Below are 25,270 nucleotides of genomic sequence, written 5' to 3' on the forward strand. Positions count from 1 at the left end.
TTTAGCAGTTCAGCTCATATTACTTCTCTTTCTCCTCTCCTTTTTTTTCTCCTCTCCTTTAAAGGGTATTTTATGTATGGAGTACTTCTGGAATGATACGCACATTTATTCTTTCCATTAATATTTATTCACTGTAGATGTTAGCTGGATGTGGTAGAGTTTGTAGGAATAAACACTCTTCTTGTCTTTAAGAAATTTGCCCTAACTTACATGTATGAGATATATATCTATATATAAGTAACAACACAAGGTAGAGATTATGGGTAATGGTAAGTGTGACAAAAGGAGTTGAAGAAGAAAGATAGCCTGAGCTGCCAGATATTAAAGTGGTCAGTTAGACAGTGCCAGGTATTAAAGTGGTTCACTGTCTAACTTTCTACCTGATTTCTAACTTTCTACTTGATTGAAAGTAACAATCAAGCCTTTATTCACTTACTATGATAGTTTAAGCAAGAGGCCACAAAGGAAAGAGTGCTAGCTCTTCTCAGTGTTCCGTTTTTCCCAGCAGAATATCACGGGTGAGGGTCAGGTAAATCAAAGCAGATTGCAGACGGTGGTTATCTGGAGGATCATCTCACTGCCAAGAGAGCCCCAAACAGAATGCTCTTCCTGTTGTTTTATGGACCTGTGGCCAAGAAGGAGGGAGAAGAGGCAAGGTTAGAGGTGGAAAACTATTGAGATTGAATGGAGAGAAGTATCTTCAGACCACATCAACTCACACCGCTTCTTTTTTTTTTTTATTTTTATTTTTATTTTTTTTTTTTCCAAACGTTTATTTATTTTTGGGACAGAGAGAGACAGAGCATGAACGGGGGAGGGGCAGAGAGAGAGGGAGACACAGAATCGGAAACAGGCTCCAGGCTCTGAGCCATCAGCCCAGAGCCCGACGCGGGGCTCGAACTCACGGACCGCGAGATCGTGACCTGGCTGAAGTCGGACGCTTAACCGACTGCGCCACCCAGGCGCCCCTCACACCGCTTCTTTAAGGAGGTCTACTCAGAAGCAGCTGAAAAAGTCTTAGCTGAAGACCCCCTCTCCCATAAGGGGGTCTCTGAATAGAGGTGCCTAAGCTAGGAATGCAGATATGCATAGGATCTCTGGGTTGGGGTGGGGGAGGATTACATCTTCCTTAAGAAATTGTGGTGAACTAACTATATACCAAGTCTGGTATGGGAAAGGCAGCCCTCTCAGGCCTGTCACTAAAAGCGTTTTATAATCATTTATGGTTCAGCCTGAAAGATTACACATAGGATTTTGGCCTGGAGGTGGATTCCTCAGCAGAGTTATTTAGCCTGGTAAGATCTGGAAGATCTTCATTAAAGGAATGGCATTTAGGCTGGTTCTCAAGGAAATGGAAAAACACGTGCCATTTGGCCTTACATAAACTAGAGGAAAAGCACTGAAGCAGGTTGCCTGATTTTAAGGAACACTGCTGCATTTAGCTGAATAGTGCTCTCTCGGGTGAGAAGGCTAGAAAAGCAGACTAGGACCAAATCAAGAAGTACCTTAAATCCAAAGCAAAGTTGTTTGTAGGCAGTAAGGAAGTGCTTGAAGATTTTAAGGTAGCAGTATCAAACTGAGGTTTATGTGGTAACAGTGAATAAGATGAATTAGGTGGCAAAGAGATCATTTCAGAAGCTAGTAAAACAATCTAGAGGGCAGGTAAACAAAGAGTCTTAATTTACACAGTAGAGCTGCAAAGGTGTCTTAAAGGGGTGAGGTGGGAGGGGATTGTGTTTGACATCAGACAGTAATAGCTGTTGTACTTCTTGCAAAAATGGACTTTGGGTTGGAAGTCTAGAATGCTGCAATGGAAGAGTTCCCCTTATTTAACTTTTCTCTGAAATGTAAACTGCCACTCTTAATAGTTATGCCTGTTTGTCTTTTCTCCATGCTTTTCCCTTTATTTCTTTACTACTGGTAAGTTACAATTTTTTACTGTTTTTTAAATACAGGGATTCAATATAATTGAAATGTTATTTTTAAACATCTTTGGGTCTTGATTTGTTTTGAGTTTTTGAGATTTAGTGAAAGGCCTAGTACTGTCCCATTTATCCTATCATATAATTCGACATAAGGGGAGATCAGGTTGAATCTTGTAGGAGAAATGCTTTATAATATTTGATATTATCCTATGCATGGATTTGGGCATTGACTATTTCTCTTTTTTACGAAGAAAAGATTCAGAACAAAAATACTTACTGCTTATGAAAAGGTTATTTAGTTTTTATCATAATAAGATTATTTCTGCCATTTTAAAATTTAAATTTAACTGCAAGAAATGTAAGCTCTATAATCCATTATCTTTTTTGAATTCTTTTTTCCCTTCAGTTCTTTTGTTTTCCTTTTTAACTTGTCTCATTTTGGCATTGTTTCTTATTTCAACTGTGTGTTCTTTGTATAAGCTTTGTTCAGTCTGCATGATATTAGTGTTCAGCCTGCTTTGTGTTGATGACTTCTTACATTTCAGTGTTTTTAATTGACAACTCTGATAATAATTCAGATGAAATTAAATGGTGCTATTTGTGCAACGTAATTAAAACTTTTCAAAGTTGCCTTTCATGACTTGTAGTTTTAGTTTGTGAGGCATCTACAGCATAGAGTATTTGTTTCTCTTTTCTTCCTGTTTGTATAGAAGTGGCACGCCGTCCCCCAAACGGACATCCATAGGCTCCAGGCCACCAGCAGGAAGAGGCAGCAGAGATCGTTTTACTGGGGAATCATACACAGTGCTGGGTACGATAAACATAGTCTTCATCGTGTCAGGTTAAAGGGATCACAGTCACACCACTGGGCTTTCTGCCCACTTAGAGCTGGAGTGGCCTGTTTCTAATGAATATTTGCCAAGGTTTCTCCCTCCTGAAGCCTAATTACTTTTGGCGGGTTTCAAATTGTCTAATTATTTATTTGTTTAAAACTTTATTTCATTTTATATAGTGCTCTACGTGTATGCATATCTTTTGAGGAGATAGGAAGAAAAGTTCTAAAGCTTTTTATATATCAGAAAAAATAATAGTAAATATACAAGTAAAGTTATAACAGATACTCTGCTTATAGTGTCTGTGTGTTAATATGGTTATTTTCCTGAATCAGATTTTTTGTGCCATTTTGTGGGATGAGAGGTAACAATCTATGTGACATATAAGGAAGATCTTAGAGTCAAATTTACCTTTCTGATCTTTTGTAGGAGACACTGCTATTGAAAGTGGACAACATTATTGGGAGGTCAAGGCCCAGAAGGATTGTAAATCTTACAGTGTGGGAGTAGCATACAAGACTTTGGGGAAATTTGACCAATTAGGAAAGACAAACACTAGTTGGTGTATCCATGTCAACAACTGGCTGCAAAACACATTTGCAGCAAAGCATAATAATAAAGTCAAAGCCTTGGATGTTACTGTTCCTGAGAGAATAGGTGTATTTTGTGATTTTGATGGGGGTAAGTTTACTGATTTTCTCATAAGTCATTTTGTCATAGTTGCTTACATTTCAGTACTTTTCATTGGTAATCATCTACACAGAATTTTTTAATATTGTGGTAAGGGTGTTTTGACCTACTAGGATTTGATCACAAACATAACTTCAGCTCTGGAATTGACTGGGAGGGTGTGTGATGTTTGCCTGAAGCCTTACAAAAGCACTCATGTATAATATGCTTAATAGGTCTGAAAGAATGATTTTGTTAATTTTAGTGTTAAGCATTAAAATTTTTTCTATCCATTTTTATTCCTTCCTGACCTGATTTTATTATCTGTGAAGAGTGGTGGAGTCAGATTTTTCAAGTTGGAGTGGACTTAGAAGTTACCCAAATCTACACAGTATAAAATCCTTACTACAGTTATCTCTGCAGGTAGCTGTCACTCCTGTGCTTGAAGAAGTTTTTAATGTGAAGTTTATTGTTGTAGAAGGTAGCTTACTTCATTGTTGGAGAGCATTTGGTAACGCAGAGTTTTTCTTAAATTGACTTGTTTTGTTTCCTGATACCTTATGAGACTGCTATCCTTAAATTTTGTCATCTGAAGAAACAGAATTATGTTCCCTAATTCACATTTACATGATAATCCTTATTTGCTTAAAACCTAACATTGCTTCTTGTGCTGGTTTTCCAGACTATACATTTTCTGTATCACTGGCTGTTCCTCTTACAGTTTAATTTTTCCAAAATTAAAGTATGTGGTTGTACACTATGTCAACATTATTTCTTAAAGATGGGTTCTCAAAGTAGAACATGAAACTGAGGACCATCATAGGACATGTAATTTGGCAGCACAGTTTCTAGTACTATGACTTATTATCATTGTTGGTGTATATTGAGCTTGTAGCCACCCAGTCCACTAGATCTTTTTTCATGGAGTTCTATTAAACTGTCTTTTTTTTTTTTTTTTCATATATTAGGCAGTTTAGGGTTGTTTTTGTTGCTTAAACTCAAGAATATTACATTTGTCCTTAAGTTTCTTTTGTTGTTGTTGTTTCAAATTTTTATTTAAATAGTAGTTAACATGTAGTGTACTGTTGGTTTCGGGAGTAGAATTTAGTGATTCCTCACTGACATACAACACCTAGTGCTCATCCCAGCAAGTGCCCTCCTGAATGTCCATCACCCATTTAGCCCGTCTCCCGCCCACCTCCCTCTGTCAACCCTAAATGTGCTCTCTATAGTTAAGAGTCTCTAATGGTTTCATCTTAATAGATTTGACCAAGCTTTTTGAACACTTCTGTTAAAATCATCTAAAAAGTAACTTGATATTTATCTTTTGCAAAATTTGCTTGAACTTTTTGAATTAGGTATTTGATAAGTATCTTCTCACTGTCATCAAAATATTTATAAAAATTTTAAAGATGACCCTATTGAACTAGGGAACAAAAGTAATTCCCTAGGTACTTCTCTTTAAATTGACACTGTAAACAAATAAAACTCTATTTTACCATTTTAAGTAACATGTTTCCAGATAATTTACTGAGCCTTCAACCTAGTTACTCAAAAGGAAAAAGTTAATTTTGGCTTGATTGAATTTTAGTGACAACACGTTAGTCTTGCTGCATTCTTTTTACTTACTCACTTTGACTCAGATAAATAATTTCCTCAGGATACATGTTAAATTTATTGGCACACATTTTTTTTTTCTTTTTCAACTCTCAAGGTAGCTTTTGCTTATCTTCCATTTTCTCATGCTTTGTGCGGTTCCTCAAAGATGGTAGTGAGAAGTGTGTTGTTTAGCCTAGAGCATAGGGTAGGAAGGAGTTGTAATGTAAGATGGGATCAGATTCCGAGAGCCTTGAAAAATAATAATAGGCTCCTCTTTTTTGTTATTTGAGGGAAGGGGATTTCTCTGCATTTTAGGAAACTGTAGTCATATGATAATCTAGTTTTAGAAATATTGGAGAGTAAGTGGCTAAATGTGGAAGAGATTGCAAACATATTGTTAAGACTCTTCAGGAGTCAGTCTTTAAGCAGTGTGGCAGGGCCATGTTTATCTTGTTAAGTATTGTTTCCTTATTCCTGGCAAGGGCTTTTTACATTGTAAGCCCTTAATAAGTGTTTGTTGAGCAATTATTAGTAACAAGGGCCTGAGCAGTGGGGAATCAAGAGGAATGGATTTGATGGTATGAAAGTAGAATTCATAGGACTCAATAACTAAATGTGGATTGGAAAGTGAACAAACAAGAGTTGAAGATGACTGAGATTCCAGCCACTGTGGTCAAGAGGATGGCATGTCATCAGTAGCATGGGGAACATAGTCCTGGGTCAAGATGAGATGCCAGCAGGACAATCATGTGGCATAGCTGGCTAATATTGAGAAAATTTCAGGGCTAGAACTCAGAAAAGATGTAGAGCTGGAGCTAAATACTAGACGCACCATCACAGAGTGGCTACTGAAGATTGCATAGAACAATTGAATGTTACTGCTGTGTTGTTTACTAACTTTGTGACCATTCATAGGTTGCTTAATGTTTTGAGGTAATATATATGAAGAGCCCAGTGCTTTGATGGTAGACATAAATGCTAGTTTCTCTTCTCTGTTTGGTGGCAGGTGAGTCATTAAGGAAACATTGTAGAGAGAAAAGAGAGCCTGGGCAAACATCTACATTCAGAATAGGAGAAAAGGAGATAGAAGATATCGTCAGAGTTAGATACAAACCAAGAGAAGTTATGGGACAAGAATTTCAAGAAGTGATAACAGATGTAAGGAGGCCATCAAGTTGTACAGTTAGGTGGTCAGAAAAACAATCATTTTAGTTGCATGATAACATTGAAAGACAGACCAGGACGGTATTTTAAAAATTAGCAAAACTGAAGCAGTGATAACTATGATTTCAGAGACTAAAATGAGTATTGCTTCAAGTATTTAGAAGACAAGGTTTAATAGAGTAAACCTTAAATGGTGATGGGAGTTGGGTAGAGAGGCTAGGTATAGTAAAAATGAAGAAGAAATAGCCTTGGTTTTTACTGAGTTAAGGAAGCCATTTGTTAAATAATGATAAAATAGTCTATAGTTGAATTAGATTATGGAAGCACTATAGAGATCTTGAAAATCAGGAAAGAAAACTAGATTTGGGCCTTTTCTTAAGCATGTATACTACTGATTTTCAAGTGAGAATTTCTAAGTCCAGTCCTTATAGTTTGTAACCAAAAAGAGTCCCAAATATGTATTCAGTTATTACTTTACCCATGATTATATGTTAGATTTAATTAAATCTGTATAATAAATTAGCCCCCCCCCCTTTTTTTTTTCTTTTAGGTCAACTTTCTTTCTATGATGCAAGCTCAAAACAGTTGTTGTATTCCTTTAAGACAAAATTTACTCAGCCAGTACTACCTGGTTTCATGGTTAGTACCAAATTTATATTTTATTTGGTTTGACAAATTTATTGAGAACAATCTATTCTATATATTTGGGGAAGCCGAATATCTTATTTTTCCTTCATATTCTTTCCTCTTTCCCTAATCTACCTCTTCCAAATCTGTGATTGTGGGTATATTTTTGGTGTGTTTTATTGAAGTAAATATTATTACATGAAAGTATGCAGACCATAAGAATGCAGTTTGATGAATCTTCATATACTGCACACATTTTTGTAATCAGTATCTAGATCAAGAAGTGGAACCTTAATGGGGCGCCTGGGTGGCTCAGTCAATTAAGTGTCCAACTTTGGCTGAGGTCACGATCTCACGGCTTGTGAGTTTGAGCCCCGTGTCGAGCTCTGTGCTGATGGCTCAGAGCCTGGAGCCTGCTTCAGATTCTGTGTCATCTTCTCTCTCGGCCCCTCACACTGCTCATGCTGTCTCTCTCTGTTAAAAAAAAAAATTAAACATTTTAAAAAAAGGAAAAGAAGTGGAACATTAACAGAGCCTCCTGTGCCTTCTTGTGCCCATTTCTAGCCTCTACTGGCCTGCCTGCAAAGTGGTTACCATCTTGAGTTTTAATACCATAAATTAATTTTGCCTCCTTTTCACCTTTGTATACAATATCTTTTTGGTTTAGCATTATGTTTGTGAGATTTATCCATGTTGTTCTATGTGGTGGTAGTTTACTCATCTCATATAGTTTTACTTTATATTTGTATGTATAGTTTCCCATTATATGACTATTTCATCATTTATATATCCATTCTAATTTAGTTGGATTCTTGTGTGGTTTCTCCTTGGGGACATATACAGATGGAATAGTTATGAATATTCTTGTTCATGCCTTTTGGTAAATGTATGTTTCTGTTGGGTATATAACTAAGATTGGAGTTGCTAGATAGTATAATGTGTGTGTAATCAACTCTAGCAGGGTTTTTCAAAGTTGATGGTTATACTAATTTATTGCTAGCAATATATCTTTATCAACACTTGGTAGTATCTTTTTTAAGTTTTAGTTCTTCTAATGGGTAAGATATATTGAATTGTGGTTTTTCATTTGCACTACCTTGATGACTAGTGCTGTCGAACACTTTTTTTAATCTTTATTATTTAGATACACTCTTTTGTGAAATGGTTGCTCAAGTCTTTTGCCTGTATTTCTATTGAGTCCTCTTCCTATGTCTTATTGATCAATTTGGAGTTCTTTAAATAACCTGAGTCTTTTTTTTTTTTTATTATATGAAATTTATTGTCAAATTAGTTTCCATACAACACCCAGTGGTCATCCCAAAAGATGCCCTCTTCAATGCCCATCACCTACCCCCCCCTCCCTCCCACCCCCCGTCAACCCTCAGTTTGTTCTCAGTTTTTAAGAGTCTCTTATGCTTTGGCTCTCTCTCCCACTCTAACCTATTTTTTTTTTTTCTTTTTTTTTCCTTCCCCTCCCCCATGGATTTCTGTTAGGTTTCTAGCCTGAGTCTTTTGCCAGATATATGTATTGCAAATTTCTTTTCCACTCTGGCTTTCCTTTTCCCTCTCTTGGTATCTTTTCATGAAAAAGGTTGTTAATTTTAATTTTGCTCTGTTTATCAATTTAAAAATGTATGGTTAGCACTTTTTTCTTTAAGAAATCTTTTTGCACCTCCAAGGTCATGAAAATATTCTTGTTTTCTTCTAAAAGCTTTTCCTTGTACCTTTAGATACAGACTGCATTTACAATGCAAGTACAATGTAGAATTGCTATGTTTGGTATGAGGTTGGGGTCAACTTAAATGTAAGGAATTCCTAAATTCCTTATGGCTATCTACTTATTCCATGACCATTTATTGAGAAGACCATCTTTTTTTCTGTTGTAGTGGAGTGTCATCTTTGTAAAATATTAGATTAACAGTCTGTGTGTGGTAGGCAGAATATATGTGTCTGTACACACATAGATGATACCAGGACTACTCAATTTCAGGTTGATTTATTTTATTTTTTTACTTTTACTTAAATCCCACTTAACATAACAAACAATAATGGTTTCAGGAGTAGAATTTAATGATCCAACACTTACATGTAACACCCAGTGCTCATCCTAACATGTGCCCTCCTTGATGCCCATCACCCATTTAGTCCATCCCCCCACCCAACACCCCTCCAGCAACCCTCAGTTTGTTCTTTGTAGTTAAGAGTCTCTTATGGTTTACCTCCCACTCTCTTTTTCATCTTATTTTTCTGTCCCTTCCCCTGTGTTCCTCTGGTTTATTTCTTAATTCCACATATGAGTGATGAAATATTGTATTTGTCTTTCTCTGACTGACTTATTTTGCTTAGCATAATACATTCTACTTCAATCTATGTTGTTGCAAATGGCAAATTTGATTCTTTTTGATCGTCAAGTAATATATCATTGTATATGTAAATACCACATCTTCTTTTTTTATTTTAATATATGAATTTATTGTCAAATTGGTTTCCATACAACACCCAGTGCTCATCCCAAAAGATGCCTTCTTCAATGCCCATCACTTACCCTCCCCTCCTTCCCACCCCCCGTCAAACCTCAGTTTGTTCTCAGTTTTTAAGAGTCTCTTATGCTTTGGCTCTCTCCCACTCTAACCTCTTTTTTTTTTTTTTTTTCCTTCCCCTCCCCCATGGGTTTCTGTTAAGTTTCTCAGGATCCACATAAGAGTGAAAACATATGGTATCTGTCTTTCTCTGTATGGCTTATTTCACTTAGCATCACACTCTCCAATTCCATCCACCTTGCTACAAAGGGCCATATTTCATTCTTTCTCATTGCCACGTAATACTCCATCGTGTATATAAACCACATCTTCTTTATCCATTAGTCAGTTGATGGACATTTGGGCTCTTTCCATAATTTGGCTATTGTCAATAGTGCTGCTATAAACATTGGGGAGCATGTGCCCCTTTGAATCATCATTTTTGTATCCTTTGGGTAAATACCTAGTAGTGCAATTGCTGTGTCATAGGGTGGTTCTATTTTTAATTTTTGAGGAACCTCCATACTGTTTTCCAGAGTGGCTGCCACAGTTTGCATTCCCACCAGCAGTGCAAAAGTGTTCCACCTTTCTCTGCATCCTCACCAACATTGTGTTGTTTCTTGAATTGCTAATGTTAGCCATTCTGACAGGTGTGAGGTCATATCTCATTGTGGTTTTGATTTGTATTTCCCTCGTGATGAGTAATGTTGAGCATTTTTTCATGTGTCGGTTGGCCATCTGGATGTCTTCTTTGGAGAAGTGTCTATTCATGTCTTTGTCCATTTCTTCACTGGGTTATTTGTTTTTTTGGTGTTGAGTTTGATAAGTTTTTTAGAGATTTTGGATACTAACCCTTTATCTGATATGTCATTTGTATATATCTTTTCTCATTCTGTCAGTTGCCGTTTAGTTTTGCTGATTGTTTCTTTCACTGTGCAGAAGCTTTTTATCTTGATGAGGTCCCAGTAGTTCATTTTTGAACTGAGTCTTTTGCCAGATATATGCATTGCAAATGTCTTTTCCACTCTGGCTTTCCTTTTCCTTCTCTTGGTAGTTCATTTTTGCTTTTGTGTCCCTTGCCTCCGGAGACATATCAAGTAAGAAGTTGCCGCGGCCAAGGTCAAAAAGGTTGTTGCCGGTTTTCTGCTCTAGGATTTTAACGGTTTCCTGTCTTACGTTTAGGTCTTTCATCCATTTTGAGTTTATTTTTGTGTATGGTGTAAGAAAGTGGTCCAGGTTCATTCTTCTGTATGTTGCTGTCCAGTTTTCCAACACCTTTTGTTGAAGAGACTGTCTTTATTCCATTGGATATTCTTTCCTGCTTTGTCAAAGATTAGTTGGCCATACATTTATGGATCCATTTCTGGGTTCTCTCTTCTGTTCCATTGATCTATGTGTCTGTTTTTGTGCCAGTACCATACTATCTTGATGATTACAGCTTTGGAATATAGCTTGAAATCCAGAATTGTGATGCCTCCCACTTTGGTTTTCTTTTTCAGGATTGCTTTGACTATTCGGGGTCCTTTCTGGTTCCACACAAATTTTAGGGTTGTTTGTTCTAGCTCTGTGAAGAATGCTGGTGTTATTTTGATAGGGATTGTATTGAATGTGTAATATTGGTGTTTTAACAATATTTGTTCTTCCAGTCCACAAGCATGAAATACTTTTCCATTTCTTTGTGTTTTCTTCAGTTTCTTTTATAAGCTTTCTATAGTTTCTAGTGTACAGATCTTTTACATCTTTGGTTAGGTTTATTCCTAGGTATTTTATGGTTTTCAGGGCATTTGTAAATGGAATCGATTCCTTGATTTCTCCTGCTGCTGCTTCATTATTGGTGTAAAGAAATGTATGGTGATATTATATTCTGCGGCTTTGCTGAATTCATGTATCATTTCTAGCAGTTTTTTGGTGAATCTTTTGGGTTTTCCACATAGAGTATCATGTCAGTGAAGAATGAAAGTTTGACTTTTTCCTTCCCAATTTGGGTGCCTTTTATTTCTCTTTGTTTGATCGCTGAGGCTAGAACTTCCAACACTGTTGAAAAACAGTGGTGACAGTGGACATCCCTGTTGTGTTCCTGACCTTTGGAGGAAGGCTCTCAGTTTTTCCTCATAGAGGATCATGTTAGCTGTGGGTCTTTCATATATATGGCCTTTATGATCTTGAGGTATGTTCCTTCTATCCCTACTTTCTCGAGGGTTTTTATCAAGAAAGGATGCTGTATTTTGTCAAATGCCTTTTCTATATCTATTGAGGATCATGTGGTTCTTATCCTTTCTTTTATTAATGTGATGTGTCACATTAATTGATTTGCAGATATTGAACCAGCTCTGCATCTCAGGGAGAGGAATAAATCCCACTTGATCGTGGTGCATAATTCTTTTAATGTATTGTTGGATTTGGTTTGCTAGTATCTTCTTCAGAATTTTTGCATCCGTGCTCATCAGTGAGATTGGTCGATAGTTCTCCTTTTTAGTGGTGTTTTTGTTTGCATTTGGAATCAAAGTAATGCTAGTCTCATAGAATGAGTTTGGAAGTTTTCTTTCCATTTCTATTTTTTGGTACATCCTCAAAGGAATAGGTATTAACTCTTCTTTATTTTTTTTTATGTTTATTTATTTTTGAGGAGGGAGGAGAGGGAATGAGGGAAGGAAGGAGGGAGGGAGGAGGTGCAGAGAGAGAGCGAGACACACAATCTAAAACAGACTCCAGGCTCTGAACTGTCAGCACAGAGCCAACACGGGACTCAAACTCACAAACTGCGAGATCATGACCTGAGCTGAAGTGGGACACTTAACTGACTGAGCCACCCAAGCACCCCATCTCTTCTTTAAATGTTTGGTAGAATTCCTCTAGGAAGGCGTCCATCCCTGGACTCTTGTTTATTGGGAGATCTTTGATTACTGATCCAATTTCTTTGCTGGTTGTGGGTCTGTTCAAATTTTCTACTTTTTCCTTTTCAGTTAGTTTCTAGGAATTTGTCCATTTCTTCCAGATTGCCCAATTTGTTTGCATATAATTGGTCGTAATAGTCTCTTATAATTGTTTATATTTCTGTGATGTTGGTTGTGATCTCTCTCATCTGATTTTATTTATTTGGGTCCTTTTTCCTTTTTGATCAATCTGGGTAGGGGTTTATCAATTTTGTTAATTCTTTCAAAGAACTAGCAAGCTCCTGGTTTTGTTTATCTATTCTACTGTTGTTGTTGTTTTTTTTTAATTTCTTTTTTTTTTTTTCAACGTTTATTTATTTTTTTGGAACAGAGAGAGACAGAGCATGAACGGGGGAGGGGCAGAGAGAGAGGGAGACACAGAATCGGAAACAGGCTCCAGGCTCCGAGCCATCAGCCCAGAGCCTGACGCGGGGCTCGAACTCACGGACCGCGAGATCGTGACCTGGCTGAAGTCGGACGCTCAACCGACTGCGCCACCCAGGCGCCCCTGTTTTTTTTTAATTTCAATATCATTGACTTCTGCCCTAATCTTTATTATTTCCCTTCTTCTGCTGATTTTGGGCTTTACTTGCTGTTCTGTTTCCAGCGCATTTAGGTGTAAGGTTAGGTTGTGTATTTTAGACATTTCTTCCCTCTTTAGGAAGGCCTGCGTTGCTACATACTTCCTTCTTATGACCACCTTTGCTGCATCCCAGAGGTTTTGGACTGTCATGTTTTCATTTTCATTGGCTTCCATGTACTTTTTAATTTCCTCTTTATTTCTTGATTAGTGCATTCATTCTTTAGTAGAATGTTCTTTAATCTCCAGTTATTTGTGGTCTTTCCACATTTTTTCTTGTGATTGATTTCCAGTTTTATGGCATTGTGGTCTGAAAATATGCATGGTATGATATCAATCTTTTTGTACTTGTTGAGGGCTGATTTGTGACCCAGTGTGTGATCTGTTCTGGAGAATGTTCCATGTGCACTCAAGAAGAATGCGTATTCTGCTGCTTTAGGATGAAATGTTCTGAATATATCTGTTAAGTCCATCCGGTCCAGGGTCTCGTTCAGAGCCATTGTTTCCATTGTTGAAAGTGGGGTGTTAAAATCTCCTACTATTATGGTATTATTATCAATGCGTTTCTTTGTGCTTGTGATTAATTGATTTATATATTTGGGTGCTTTCAAATTGGAAGCATAAATATTTACAGTTGTTAGATCTTCTTGGTAGATCCCTTAATTATGATAGAACGCCCTTCTTCATCTCTTGTTATAGTCTTTGTTTTAAAATCTAGTTTGTCTGATATAAATACAGCTACTCTGGCTTTCTTTTGACGTCCATTAGCATGATAGATGGTTCTCCATCCCCTTATTTCAATCTGCTGCGTCTTTAGGTCTAAAATGAGCCTCTGGTAGGCAGCATATAGATGGGTCTTGTTTTCTTATCCATTCTAATCCCCTGTGTGTTTTGATTGGAGCATTTAGTCCATTTACATTCAGAGTGAGTACCGAAAGATATGAATTTAGTGCCATTGTGTTTCCTATTGAGTTGATGTTTCTGATGATGTTCTCTGGTCCTTTCTAGTCTTTATTGCTTTTGGTCGGTTTTGTTTTGTTTTTTTTCTTCACTCAAAGAGTCCCCCTTAAAATTTCTTGCAAGGCTGGTTTAGTGGTCACAATTTATATTAGAAAAAGTCATTATTCTCCATACAAAATGCAACTTGGTTTGAATTTATTTTTTTATTAAGCAGATGTTACTGCTTCTTCCAACTCCTTTATCCTTTGGATTTTTCTGTAAGTTTGGGCTACTCTGGGGAGTTCTGCAGTACAATTAAGACATTATTCTGGCTAGACCTTTTCTTAATTTGGGGGTTACTTCTACAATCAAGGGGAGTTATTTCCATTGCAGAGTTGGCAGAATGTTTTGTATGTGTGTTCTTCCATCATTACCCTGACTGTAGCTTCTCAAACTGTGAGGAGAAAGTATTCAGGGTATATGTGGGTTTAAAATATAGTACTTTTAACTCTCAAAATTGATAATGATCATTCACTTTGGATACTCCAAAATCTTAAATTTAAAACAATGCTAATAACTAAGACTCTTGGTTTTTCATTAAAAATTAAAAGTAATCAGTGAATGAAGTTATTGTTCATAGAAAAACACTTAAGGATTTAGAAGGGTTGTTGTTATTATTATTATTATTATTATTATTATTATTATTATTACTTTGCCACAAACCTCTGCTGTATTATGTGTTTTTTGGCTGTTTTTCCAAATAGGTCATTCAGGGACAAATTTGTTTACCATATGAAACTCAAAAGTTATTTTTTTCCTTGTGTCTCAAAGGGTTGGATTTCATGTTTAATTTGAGTTTATCTCAAGTAGATATGTAGTGAGTTTATTGCTTTTCATTCCAAATAATTAAACACTAACTACATTAGTAAGTGTTGTTAAGATGCTTTAGGAAAAGTATTTTCAAACTGGTTGAAATTATTTTTTTCCTTTCATTGAAGGGTTTATTAACTAGGTCAGTGATTATTAAACTTTCTGTGTACAAGATTAGTTTTCTTTTTAAAAAAATTTTTTATGTTTATTTTTGAGAGGGGGGGGAGAGAGAGAGAGAGAGCGAGAACGTGAGTGGGGGAGGGGCAGAGAGAGAGAGAGGGAGGAGGACACAGAATTCGATGCAGGCTCCAGGCTCTGAGCTGTCAGCACAGAGCCCAACGTGGGGCTTGAACTCATGAACAATGAAATCATGACCTGTGCTGCAGTTGGACACTTAACTGACTGAGCCACCCAGGCACTCCTAGTTTTCTTTTTAAAAGCAGGTTTATTAAGGATAATTCATAGTAGTGTACAGTTCTGTGGGATTTGACAAATGCTTACAGTTGTGTAACATTACCATAATCAAGACATTGAACATTTCTATCACCCTACAAAAGTTCATCTTCCTTTGTAATGGACCTTTCTGATCACACCCAGCCCTGGTAGTCACTAACAAGGTTTTAGTCTCCGTAGTTTTGCTTTTTCCAGAATATTAGAGAAAAGGAATTGTATGGTATGTAGACTTTTGATTCTATAGCATAATGTATTTGAAATTCATCAATGTTGTGTTTATCAGTCATAGTGTCTTTTATTTTTTTTTGCTGACGAGTGTCTGTTTTATTGCTGACTGTGTATGTAGCACACGTTATTCATCCACTCACCAGTTGAAGGACTTTGGGGTTCTTTCTAGTGTTTGGCAATTATAAGTAAAGGCACTGTAAATATTTGCAAATAGATTTTTTCGTATGGGTTTTCATTTCTCTTGGGTTAATACCTAGAAGTGAGGGTATTAGATCACACTGAAAGTATATGTTTAGGGTATCTGTGTGTCCCAGTAGGTTATGCATTTGCTTTCGGCTCAGGTCATGATCTTACAGTTCATAGGTTTGGGCCCTGCATTGGGCTGTGCTGACAGCTCAGAGCCTGGAGCCTGCTTTGAATACTGTGTCTCCCTCTCTGTCTGGGCATCCCCACTGACACTGTTTCTCTCTCAAAAATAAACATTAAAAAAAAATTAAAGAAAAAAAAAGAAAGTGTATGTTTAACTTCATAAGAAGCTACCAAAATGTTTTCCAAAGTGGCTGTGTGACTTTTGTATTCCTTTTAATTTTTTTAAATTTTTATTTAAATTTTAGTTAACATACAGTGCAATATTGGTTTCAGGAGTAGAATTCAGTGATTCATCACTTAAAAACAATGCCCAGTGCTCAACACAATAAGCACTCATCACCCATCTCCCTCCATCAACCCTCAGTTGATTCTCTGTCATTGAGTCTTTTGTGGTTTGTTTCCCTCTCTCCTCTTTTTCCCCCCTTCCTATGTGTTCATCTGTTTTGTTTCTTAATTCCACATATGAGTGGGGCACCTGGATGGCTTAGTCAGTTAAGCGCTGACTCTTGATTTCTGCTCAGGTCATGATCTCATTGTCATGGGGTCATGAGATCAAGTCCTGCGTCGGACTCCACACTGAGCATGGAACCTGCTTAAGACTCTGTCTCTCCCTCTTCCTCTGCTCAGCCCCTGCTCCTGCTTTCTGTCTCTAAATAAATAAATAAATAAATAGATAGATAGATAGATAGATAGATAAATTCCACATATGAGAGAAATCATATGGTATTTGTCTTTCTCCAACTTACTTCGCTTAGTGTAATACGTTCTATCTCCTCCATGTCGTAAGTGGCAAGATTTCATTCTTTTTCTTTTTTTAAAAAAGGTTTATTTTGAGAGTGTGAGTGGGGGAGGGGCAGAGAGAGAAGAGAGAAGGAGAGAGAGAATTCCAGTCTCTGTGCTAGTGCGGAGCCTGATGTGTGAGATTTCACCTGAGGTGAAATCAAGAGTTAGATGCTTAACTGACTGAGCTACCCAGGCCCAAGATTTCATTCTTTTTGTTTAATATCCCCTGTGTGTGTGTGCGTGTGTGTGTGTTACATACACACACACACCACATCTTTACCCATTCATCAGTAGATGGACATTTGGGCTCTTTCCATAGTGTGGCTATTGTTGATAATTCTCCTGTAAACATTGGGGTGCATGTAACCCTTTGAATCTGTATTTTTGTATCCTTTGTGTAAATACTTAGTAGTGCAATTGCTGGATGGTAGGGTAGTTATATTTTTAGTTTTTTGAGGAACTTCCATACCGTTCTCCAGAGTGGCTGCACCAGTTTGCATTCCCACCAACAGTGCAAGAGGGGATACCCTTTTCTCTACATCTGCACCAACACCTGTTGTTTCTTGTATTGTGACTTTTGCATTCCTACTAGCAATATATGAGAGTTTACCACATCCTTGACATTAATATTGTCAGATTTTTTTGTTCAGCAGTTTTAATAGGTATGTAATGGTATTTCATTATGGTTTTAACTTGCATTTTCCTAAGGACAAATGATGTTGAGGATCTTTTCATGTGCTTATTTTTCATTTTTATAATGTCTTTGATGCAGTATCTATTATTCATTTTTTATTGGGGTACTTGTTTTCTCATTAATGAGTTTTAAGATTTATTTATGTATGCTGGATATGGGTCCTTATCAAATAACTGTTCTGCAAATATTTTTTCCTAGTTTGTGGCTTTTCTCGTTTTGTAAACATTTTGAGGAGAAGTTTTTCATTTTAATGAAGTCCGTTTATCCATTTTTTTTTTCTTTTATGGATCTTGCTTTGCCTACCTCAAGGATACAAAGATAATCTCTTTTGTATTCTTCTTAAAGTTTTATGGTTTTAGGTTTTACATTTAGGTCTGTGATCCATTTTGAGTTATTTTTTATATATTGTACCAGGTATGGTTTGAGATCTGTTTTTTGTATATGAATTCCAAGTGTTCAAAAAAGACTAATCTTTGTCTGTTGATTTGCCCTTGTACCTCTGTGCTAGATATTTTGAGTAAATATGTTTGTAAATCACTTAAATAATTTCAAAAAAAAAGTAATATAGTAGTTTTATAATCACAGAGCTTTTGTATTTGGGGAGTTATCATTACTGAACCTACTAGTTTTAAAAATTTGGAATGTTCGTCATACAGCTATAAATTTCACAGGTCAGTGGATTCTTTGGTATAGTATGTAATCACTTAGTAAATTTTAAACACTTTCGGATATAATTGAAGGTGGGAATACTCCAACAGTTTCTAAGTGTCCCTTGTCTCAAGCTATGTCTTCTACAAACCAGGCATCAATGATAATTAAAAGATCCATACTTTCATATTTTAATTCACTTGAGTCTGTTCTAAATAAGTTATTCACTTTATTCAATTAAAGCTGCTCTGTTTACAAGCAAAGCAATTTCATCTTTCATAAACTTACATTTATAATTAATAGAATATGGCAATATGGTATATCTGGATATTATTACCATTTGCATTTTTCTCAGAAGTTCTTTTAAATTTTTTTTTTAATTTTTTTTTTTAACGTTTATTTATTTTTGAGACAGAAAGAGACAGAGCATGAATGGGGGAGGGGCAGAGAGAGAGGGAGGCACAGAATCGGAAGCAGCCTCCAGGCTCTGAGCCATCAGCCCAGAGCCCGACGTGGGGCTCAAACTCGCGGACCATGAGATCGTGACCTGAGCTGAAGTCGGACACTTAACCGACTGAGCCACCCAGGCGCCCCACAGAAGTTCTTAAAGAATTAATAAAAGAGTTCTTATTGTTAACAAGTTAGGGAAAAAAATAATGGATTTTACTCTGTTAACACTGGGGTGTTGGATTCCTATAGTCTCAGGCCACACCTCATCACAATCTAAAGCAATAATAGGGGTAAGGAAATTGGCTCTCTGTGCACTTCTCTTGGTTGTGAAGGTTAGCATCAGTAGAAATAGCCAATATTTTTGGCCTATTAACCCTAAAAATTTAATATCTAAATTTTTGCAGCCCTTAGTTCCTTCTCTTGTGTGCAGTTCCAGTGGGTTCTGCTACCACAAAGATTTCCTCTGGCCTCTCTGGTTCTCAAAAACTCTTGAGTTAGCCTTCCTTTTCATTTCTCGGTTCAAATATAAAGGTTATCAGTTTGGAACTTGTTGACATTCACATACGTGGCATTTTGCCTTTCAAATGGAACTTTAAGAATCACCTCAGTTCTAGTTTGATTTGAAATCTGACTAAAGCTTTGGTTTTGTCTTTTTTTAGGTTTGGTGTGGTGGACTTTCTTTGAATACTGGGATGCAGGTTCCAAGTGCTGTGAGAACGCTTCAGAAAAGTGAAAATGGAATGACGGGTTCAGCTAGCAGCCTAAACAATATTACTCAGTAATGCTTACTCAGAATATGTTTCACCCCCTTTGGGTGGCCTTTTCTGTGCAGTTACTAATCACAGAAATTTACAAGTGGTGGAAATCAGGTTTGCTACCTTTTGCTTTAAGGCCTGGGATGTGTTAGCATTAAGCATCTAGTACCAAGTACTCACGGGAACCTACTGTGCAGTAGCATCAAGCAAGCAGATTCTGAGCAAGAAACTGATGTTTCGAAGAGCAAATGGGAAGAAAGGCAGTGTTTAAATAGTTACATAGAAACTCATTTTTGTGTTTCTTGGATTACTTTGGCTCTCCTAAAATGTTTAGTTAGTATGTAGTCCTAGGACCTGAGAGGAAAGCATTTAAATCTTGTCTTCTTTCCCCTGTACTTTATCTTGTCACTACCTATTATTAGGTTCTTACACTGAAGCTTTAAAAAAATATATAGTCTTTTAAGTTTGTCTAAAAATTGAAATCATTGGTTGGGGATGCTAGAAATGTTTTCTTAATTGTTGTCCTTTCGTAAAGAAGTTGAGTTTTGCTAAATTATCCTCTTTTGTTTTACTGACTAGATTGTTTATCATTTTCTCTTTTCCAAATATTGTGACATTTCTCTTATTTGAGTTAAAACTCAAAATAGAGTCGATAGGAAGAGTTTAGCTTAAAATCACCCATACATTAGTTGTCGTCGTTGTTGTTTTTAACCTGCTGCACTAACAGTGGCAAAGGGATATTCTTTATATGTTGCCTTGTTTAATTAGACTTCTTTTCATTCCATCATTTTGGATGATGGATAAGATTTTTTAAAGCTTTCTATTTTCTGATTTTGTTGTCACATTTAGTACTACCTTTAATAGTTGTCTTGGTAAAATTCTCACTTGAATTTGGTAGTAATTGATAATTATACTGATTTTTAATATTTCTAGTAGGAATGAAATTTTATTAAAGTTTAAAAAAAGGTAGAAAAACCTACATCATTTAAGTTTTATCTAAGAAGATAGGTTATAAAGGGAGGTGCCTAAAACTACTGAGGTCATTTATGTCTGCTTTTTAATAAGGTATGGAATGGTTTAAACAAGTGTTTTGAAAAATGTCTACATATCTCTGACTTATTTACCATATAAGTTTTTCAAACGTAACTATTCAGAGGTTATTTTTCACATTTGCCTTCCAAAGGGGTATAATTCTTCCAAAAATCATCATAGAATAATCCTTCCCAACCTTAGGGAAAATATGTTAAACCATGAATAAAACCCATGGTTATTGAGCAGAACATACCTATTTTTTAAAAGTTGGTTAAAATTTTTAATACAAGTTCTTTGAGCCAAACTGAAAGTTGCGATTTCAGTATTTAAGAAGTCCTTGAACGTTTTTGGTGGTCTCTGGAATTTACTTTCTCATGTTGACCTTTTTTCATTCTTATTTTAAGGGTATTATGCTCTGACAACCTTCTCCCAAGAAGGGACTATTGCTGCTTACATCTGAGCTGCCTTTTACAGAAAAACCTGTGAAATAGGAATAGCTCATTCTCTCCTAAAGTTTACTGATATAGGGTGTTTTGTTTTTTGGTAAAACAGACCTAAATGAGGAATTTTGTTTGAATTAGGTATTATTTTTCCAGAGGGCATTTATATCTGCACCATTGTCTCATGACATATTGGTAGTTTTTAAAGACTATAAGGCAGTTGAGAGAATGAAGTATGTCAATAGATATCCTTTTGATTCTCCAAACAACTATAATATTGGGTTTTGTTCTTCCTAAAGATTTTGAAAAAAAATTTTTGGATATTCTGTTCCCTACAGTGGTGTTATTCCAGGACCTAAGAAACAGGAAGTTACAATTCTCTTTCATAGAGTCAAATCTGAAAGCAGTAATTTAGTGGTGGAGCTGCTTTATGTGAACAATTACACATGTATAGTTTAGCAAAATTGACACAGAAAAAGCCAGAAGTTCTTGTATAAAATTTTTTACTATTACGTCTTATGTAATTGTGTCTTCTCTTTAATTCAGTGCCTTCTTCCTCTAAGTGTGCTCTTACTTCATGCCCCCTGCAGCGTCAACTGATAATTTAAGCCAGAGACCATTATGTTATACTGGTGAGGGCCTTCTATTGCAGGTGTATGGAGCAGAGGATTAATCGGGCTGGAGGAGTGCATATGCTTCTATTCTGTGCTCATGCCAATATTTGAAACCCTTCATTTAAATTTTCTAATGTTCATTTGGAAAATTCATTTGAAGTAATAACAAGTATTACTTCAAAATAAAAATCTGAGGTTTTCCTGTTACTATGTATGCTTCTTAAATGTCTCTATAAAAAACAAAAGTTTTAAGTTTATATGCGTTAAGTTAAACTGGAAAAGTCTGCCACCCTCCTTTTCAAACTAGAAAATAATCAACTGTAGTGCCTATTTAAATAGTATCAAATTAAGGTAACTCTTAACTTGACCATAATATATAACATTCTCATTGTCATTTGAATTAAAAACTATTGAGCCTTTTTGCTCAAATTTAATGCATTGTGGGAAGATGGTATACCCTTTCAGACTTTATTAGTTTGTTTACTCTTTGTTTTGACAGGTCAAACATGATTGCTTTCTGTAAAAGAAATGCATGAGAGGTTGACGGTAATAGATGTATTACAGGTATAAAAATTGTTTTATAAAAATGTGCATTTGACATTGCATTTCTCTTTTAGCGGTTGAATCCCAAACCAGTTTTAGTAAACTGGGTTAAAGAAATGAAGGAATTGCCTTAAGCACTTTAGAAAAAAAATTTTTTTACAATTCATTTTGACTCTTTGGGCTTACTCTGTCACCTATGTGTTTAACTTTTGGTAAATATGTATATATGAAGCATTTAATAACTGAGTGCACATAGAAATTTAATATACAGTGATTCTTTGAATGTCCCAGGTATAGGTAAACAAATTGAAAGTATTAGAGGCGTGCCTGTCTGTACATGGGTTTTATTGATGGCATCTGTACCGTGTTGACAAACCGTTAACTGCCACTGTACAGCTAGACTTGGCCTACTTTGTTCTGCAAACAGTAACTTTTTCCTGTGTTACCATTTAAAGAAACATATTGGCTTAGTTTTATTTACTCACTTATTAAATTAAAGTATGAACAGTGTCATGTATAATTGGAATTTTTGGTGACCGATCCTTGGTGGTGCAAATAATAAAAGTAAATAATTTGTAATGCAATATTATAATTAGGCTCACATACTCCATTTCATGACTTACCCAGAATGATTATTTTTTCTCAATACTTGTAAAATTATAGTTATTTTGTTTCTTTTGAAAACATGAAAAAATTGACAAAGGATATATATATATATATATATATATATATATATATATATATATAATATGATTTCAAAGAGTATTAATTCTGGAAGAGGACACTGTTGACTTCTTACTATAAAATATTATGATTCCAGGCTAAAAATACTAAGGACTATACTTTCAAATCATTGTAATTCTTTTAAAAACCCCATATTTATTAGATCAGTGTCCATTCATTGGCTAATTCATACAACAGATAAATTTAAGTGTCTGTGATACGGCAGCCGTACTTTGTATCTGGATTTCCACAATTAGTGAAGTTTGATTTACTGTACATATAGTTTTGCTACTTTTGAGTAATGTGACAAAGTTTGCATCTTAAAAACAATGTTTCTGCTAGTAAGTCACATTTTAAAAAATAAATTATTAGAGTTTATAAAAAATTCAAATTAACTGCATTAATATGGTTCAGTTTTACATAGTCACATAAAATGGATCTAGAACAGTTTCTTCTTTGATTATATTTTAAACTGGATATATTCTTTTAGGGAAGTGTATGGTCGGCATAAATTTACTGAACACCCAAGTAACCATAAAGTTATTTGCTATTTTTAAACAAAACATACATTTCATAATGTCAGTACTAGAACATTATAATAGATCATGAATATTTCCTTAATCATTACAGAACGATTACCTCATGTTCAGTATGGTTTTCAAAACCTTTTATGTGTATCTTACAGTATTCACATTATACAAATATTTGTGACCTGACATGCTTTGTTACCTGGAATATTTGATTAATGTAAATACTTAAGCTTTTGGAGTAATTTGGAGTTTAAATGGATTGCGTTTCCTATATGTTGTTTTTATTGAAAAGATATTGTTGGACTTGCCATATAAAGGTTAGTACTGGCTTATAAATAACAGAGATTGCCATAGTACTTTTCTCCTCAGACTATCCAATTATTAAATTAAAACAGTATTTGTTATTTCTGGGTCAATATAAGGTACTCACTTTTGATTCATAATCATTTGAGCTTTGTTAGTTTAAACTGATACATATTCTTAATGATACCCATTCACTCTAAGTTGGTCCTCGGGAATGGGCATTTAGAGGATTTCACAGTATGTAGGGCAGAAGGTGGGTGAATGTGTTTGCTTTGGCTTGGAGCTTTGTAAGTTTGGACCAGTTTTAAAATAAGTCACATTTTAAGTAATTGGTAAAAGGCATTTCTGTTAGTATTGGAAATTTTTTGAGAGCCTAAGGGCTATAAGAATGCATATATATATATATATATATTTTAACATTTTCAATATCTCTAAGGTACCAAAGCACGGAGTCTGATTTACCATTTAAGGGAGACTCTTTAAAATAAAATTTATAACTAATTCATACTATAAGATATATAACAATTAAAGTTTTGGAACAACTTACATTAAAAACCACTAGTCTTTAAGATTTCTGGATATAAAAAGTATTTTGGTTTCACTTCTTTTAAAGTAATTAAATTCAAAATTAATCGCTTTCTACCATATACTGAGTAGATCTATGACCTCAGCATAGTAAATCATTTCTCATCTTTGGGCCTCCACTGCCTTACATAAAATAATTATAACTTGTTCAGCTTACCTCCCAGGGCTGTTGCGAGAAATAAAATGAAATGGAGTATGTGAAGTTGCTTCAACAACAGTAAAATGCTATGTAAATGTAAGGCGTTATTTTCAGTGAATAATGGGTTTAAGTGTTGGGTACTTCTAGATGTTCTTTCTTTTAATAAAGCATGTGCTTAAAGTGGTATCACTAGGACTTCAAAGTGATTATTTAAAAAAAAAAAAAAAAGGAAAGAAAACACCACCTGATTATAATGCCCTTTAACATTCTTTTGTTTGTGCAATGCTTGTGGCCTTTTTGTATTTTCTCATCAAACTTGTTACTCTCTATCTAGACTTGGTACAACTGTAAACGTCTCTCACAGCATTCATGTGTCAGTGTAGAATAGCATAAATAAACATTTTAAGCTATGTTTCCATTCAGGCATTTGCACTTTCAATTTATGACTGCTTAGTACCACATGCAGAGTGAACTTAGCCCAAATATTTTCCAAACAACCAAATGATTCAGCAGTTTGTTGACATGGGATAAATGATATCAGGTGTATGTGCCCACTTACCATTTGACAACTTTTTTTGCATTAAAAGATATGAAACATTTCAAAACTTTGCTAACATGAATATCATTTAGTATCTCTCCTAACATTTGTTTTGCTTTAAATTGGATTTGTTAAATGGCTTACAGGTTATCTTAATCTGTAGATTATTTGGTATGTCTATCATTTGGACATGGTTTTGCTATGCAGTTCTGATAATAAAAATTCTAATTCCTCAGGTTTAACCTTTAAGTTACGGATGAAGAACATTAATGGACACTTTTAATATACTCAGTTCTGCAAACTAGTCTTTTAATAAGCATATTGCCTCATTATCCTTGGAAACAAGACAAAGCCTTTTAAACTTTAAACTTTTTAACTTCAAAATAAAGTATTCAAAGTGGAGTAACTTGAATGTTGAAATGATTGTATGCTCTGTGTAGAATGACCGAGCCTAAGTTCTTACAAAAGCACCTGGAATATCTCCTCTAAAAATTAAACTTTTTCTGCTTTCCTTTGCTTCAGTGCTTGCATTTTTATCAATTTTCATTAAATATCTACAGTGTACTGTTGGGGATGAGAAGATTAAAAAAAAGTCATAGTCCCTCTGCCCAAAAAGTTTATATTTTAGAGCAGTGCTGTTCAACAGAATTTTCTGCAGTGATGGGAAGTTCTATATTTGTGCTGTCCAACACAGTGGCCACTAGATCCAGGCAGCTGTTGAGCAATGTAAATATGGTGAGTTAAACGAAGAAACTAAAATTTTTATTGTGACTAATTTAAATGTA

At 35.4% G+C, this 25,270-nt stretch overlaps 1 protein-coding gene across 2 annotated transcripts in view; it reads left to right on the forward strand.

The window, feature by feature from the left end:
* FSD1L (fibronectin type III and SPRY domain containing 1 like) overlaps nucleotides 1-22,177 on the forward strand; it is a 73,731-nt gene extending 51,554 nt beyond the window's left edge. For both annotated transcript variants that reach the window (XM_086683635.1, XM_086683634.1), the window contains exons 11-14: nucleotides 2,636-2,736; nucleotides 3,188-3,439; nucleotides 6,741-6,829; nucleotides 18,943-22,177. In XM_086683635.1, the coding sequence (XP_086539761.1) occupies nucleotides 2,636-2,736; nucleotides 3,188-3,439; nucleotides 6,741-6,829; nucleotides 18,943-19,065 (565 nt within the window). In that variant the 3' untranslated portion in view covers nucleotides 19,066-22,177. The remainder of the gene's footprint in view (nucleotides 1-2,635; nucleotides 2,737-3,187; nucleotides 3,440-6,740; nucleotides 6,830-18,942) is intronic.
* The last annotated feature ends 3,093 nt before the right edge of the window (nucleotides 22,178-25,270 follow it).

The sequence above is a fragment of the Puma concolor genome, chromosome D4, assembly GCF_028749965.1.
Source record: "Puma concolor isolate L17-30 chromosome D4, mPumCon1.1.hap2, whole genome shotgun sequence".
Taxonomy (NCBI): Eukaryota; Metazoa; Chordata; class Mammalia; order Carnivora; family Felidae; genus Puma; species Puma concolor.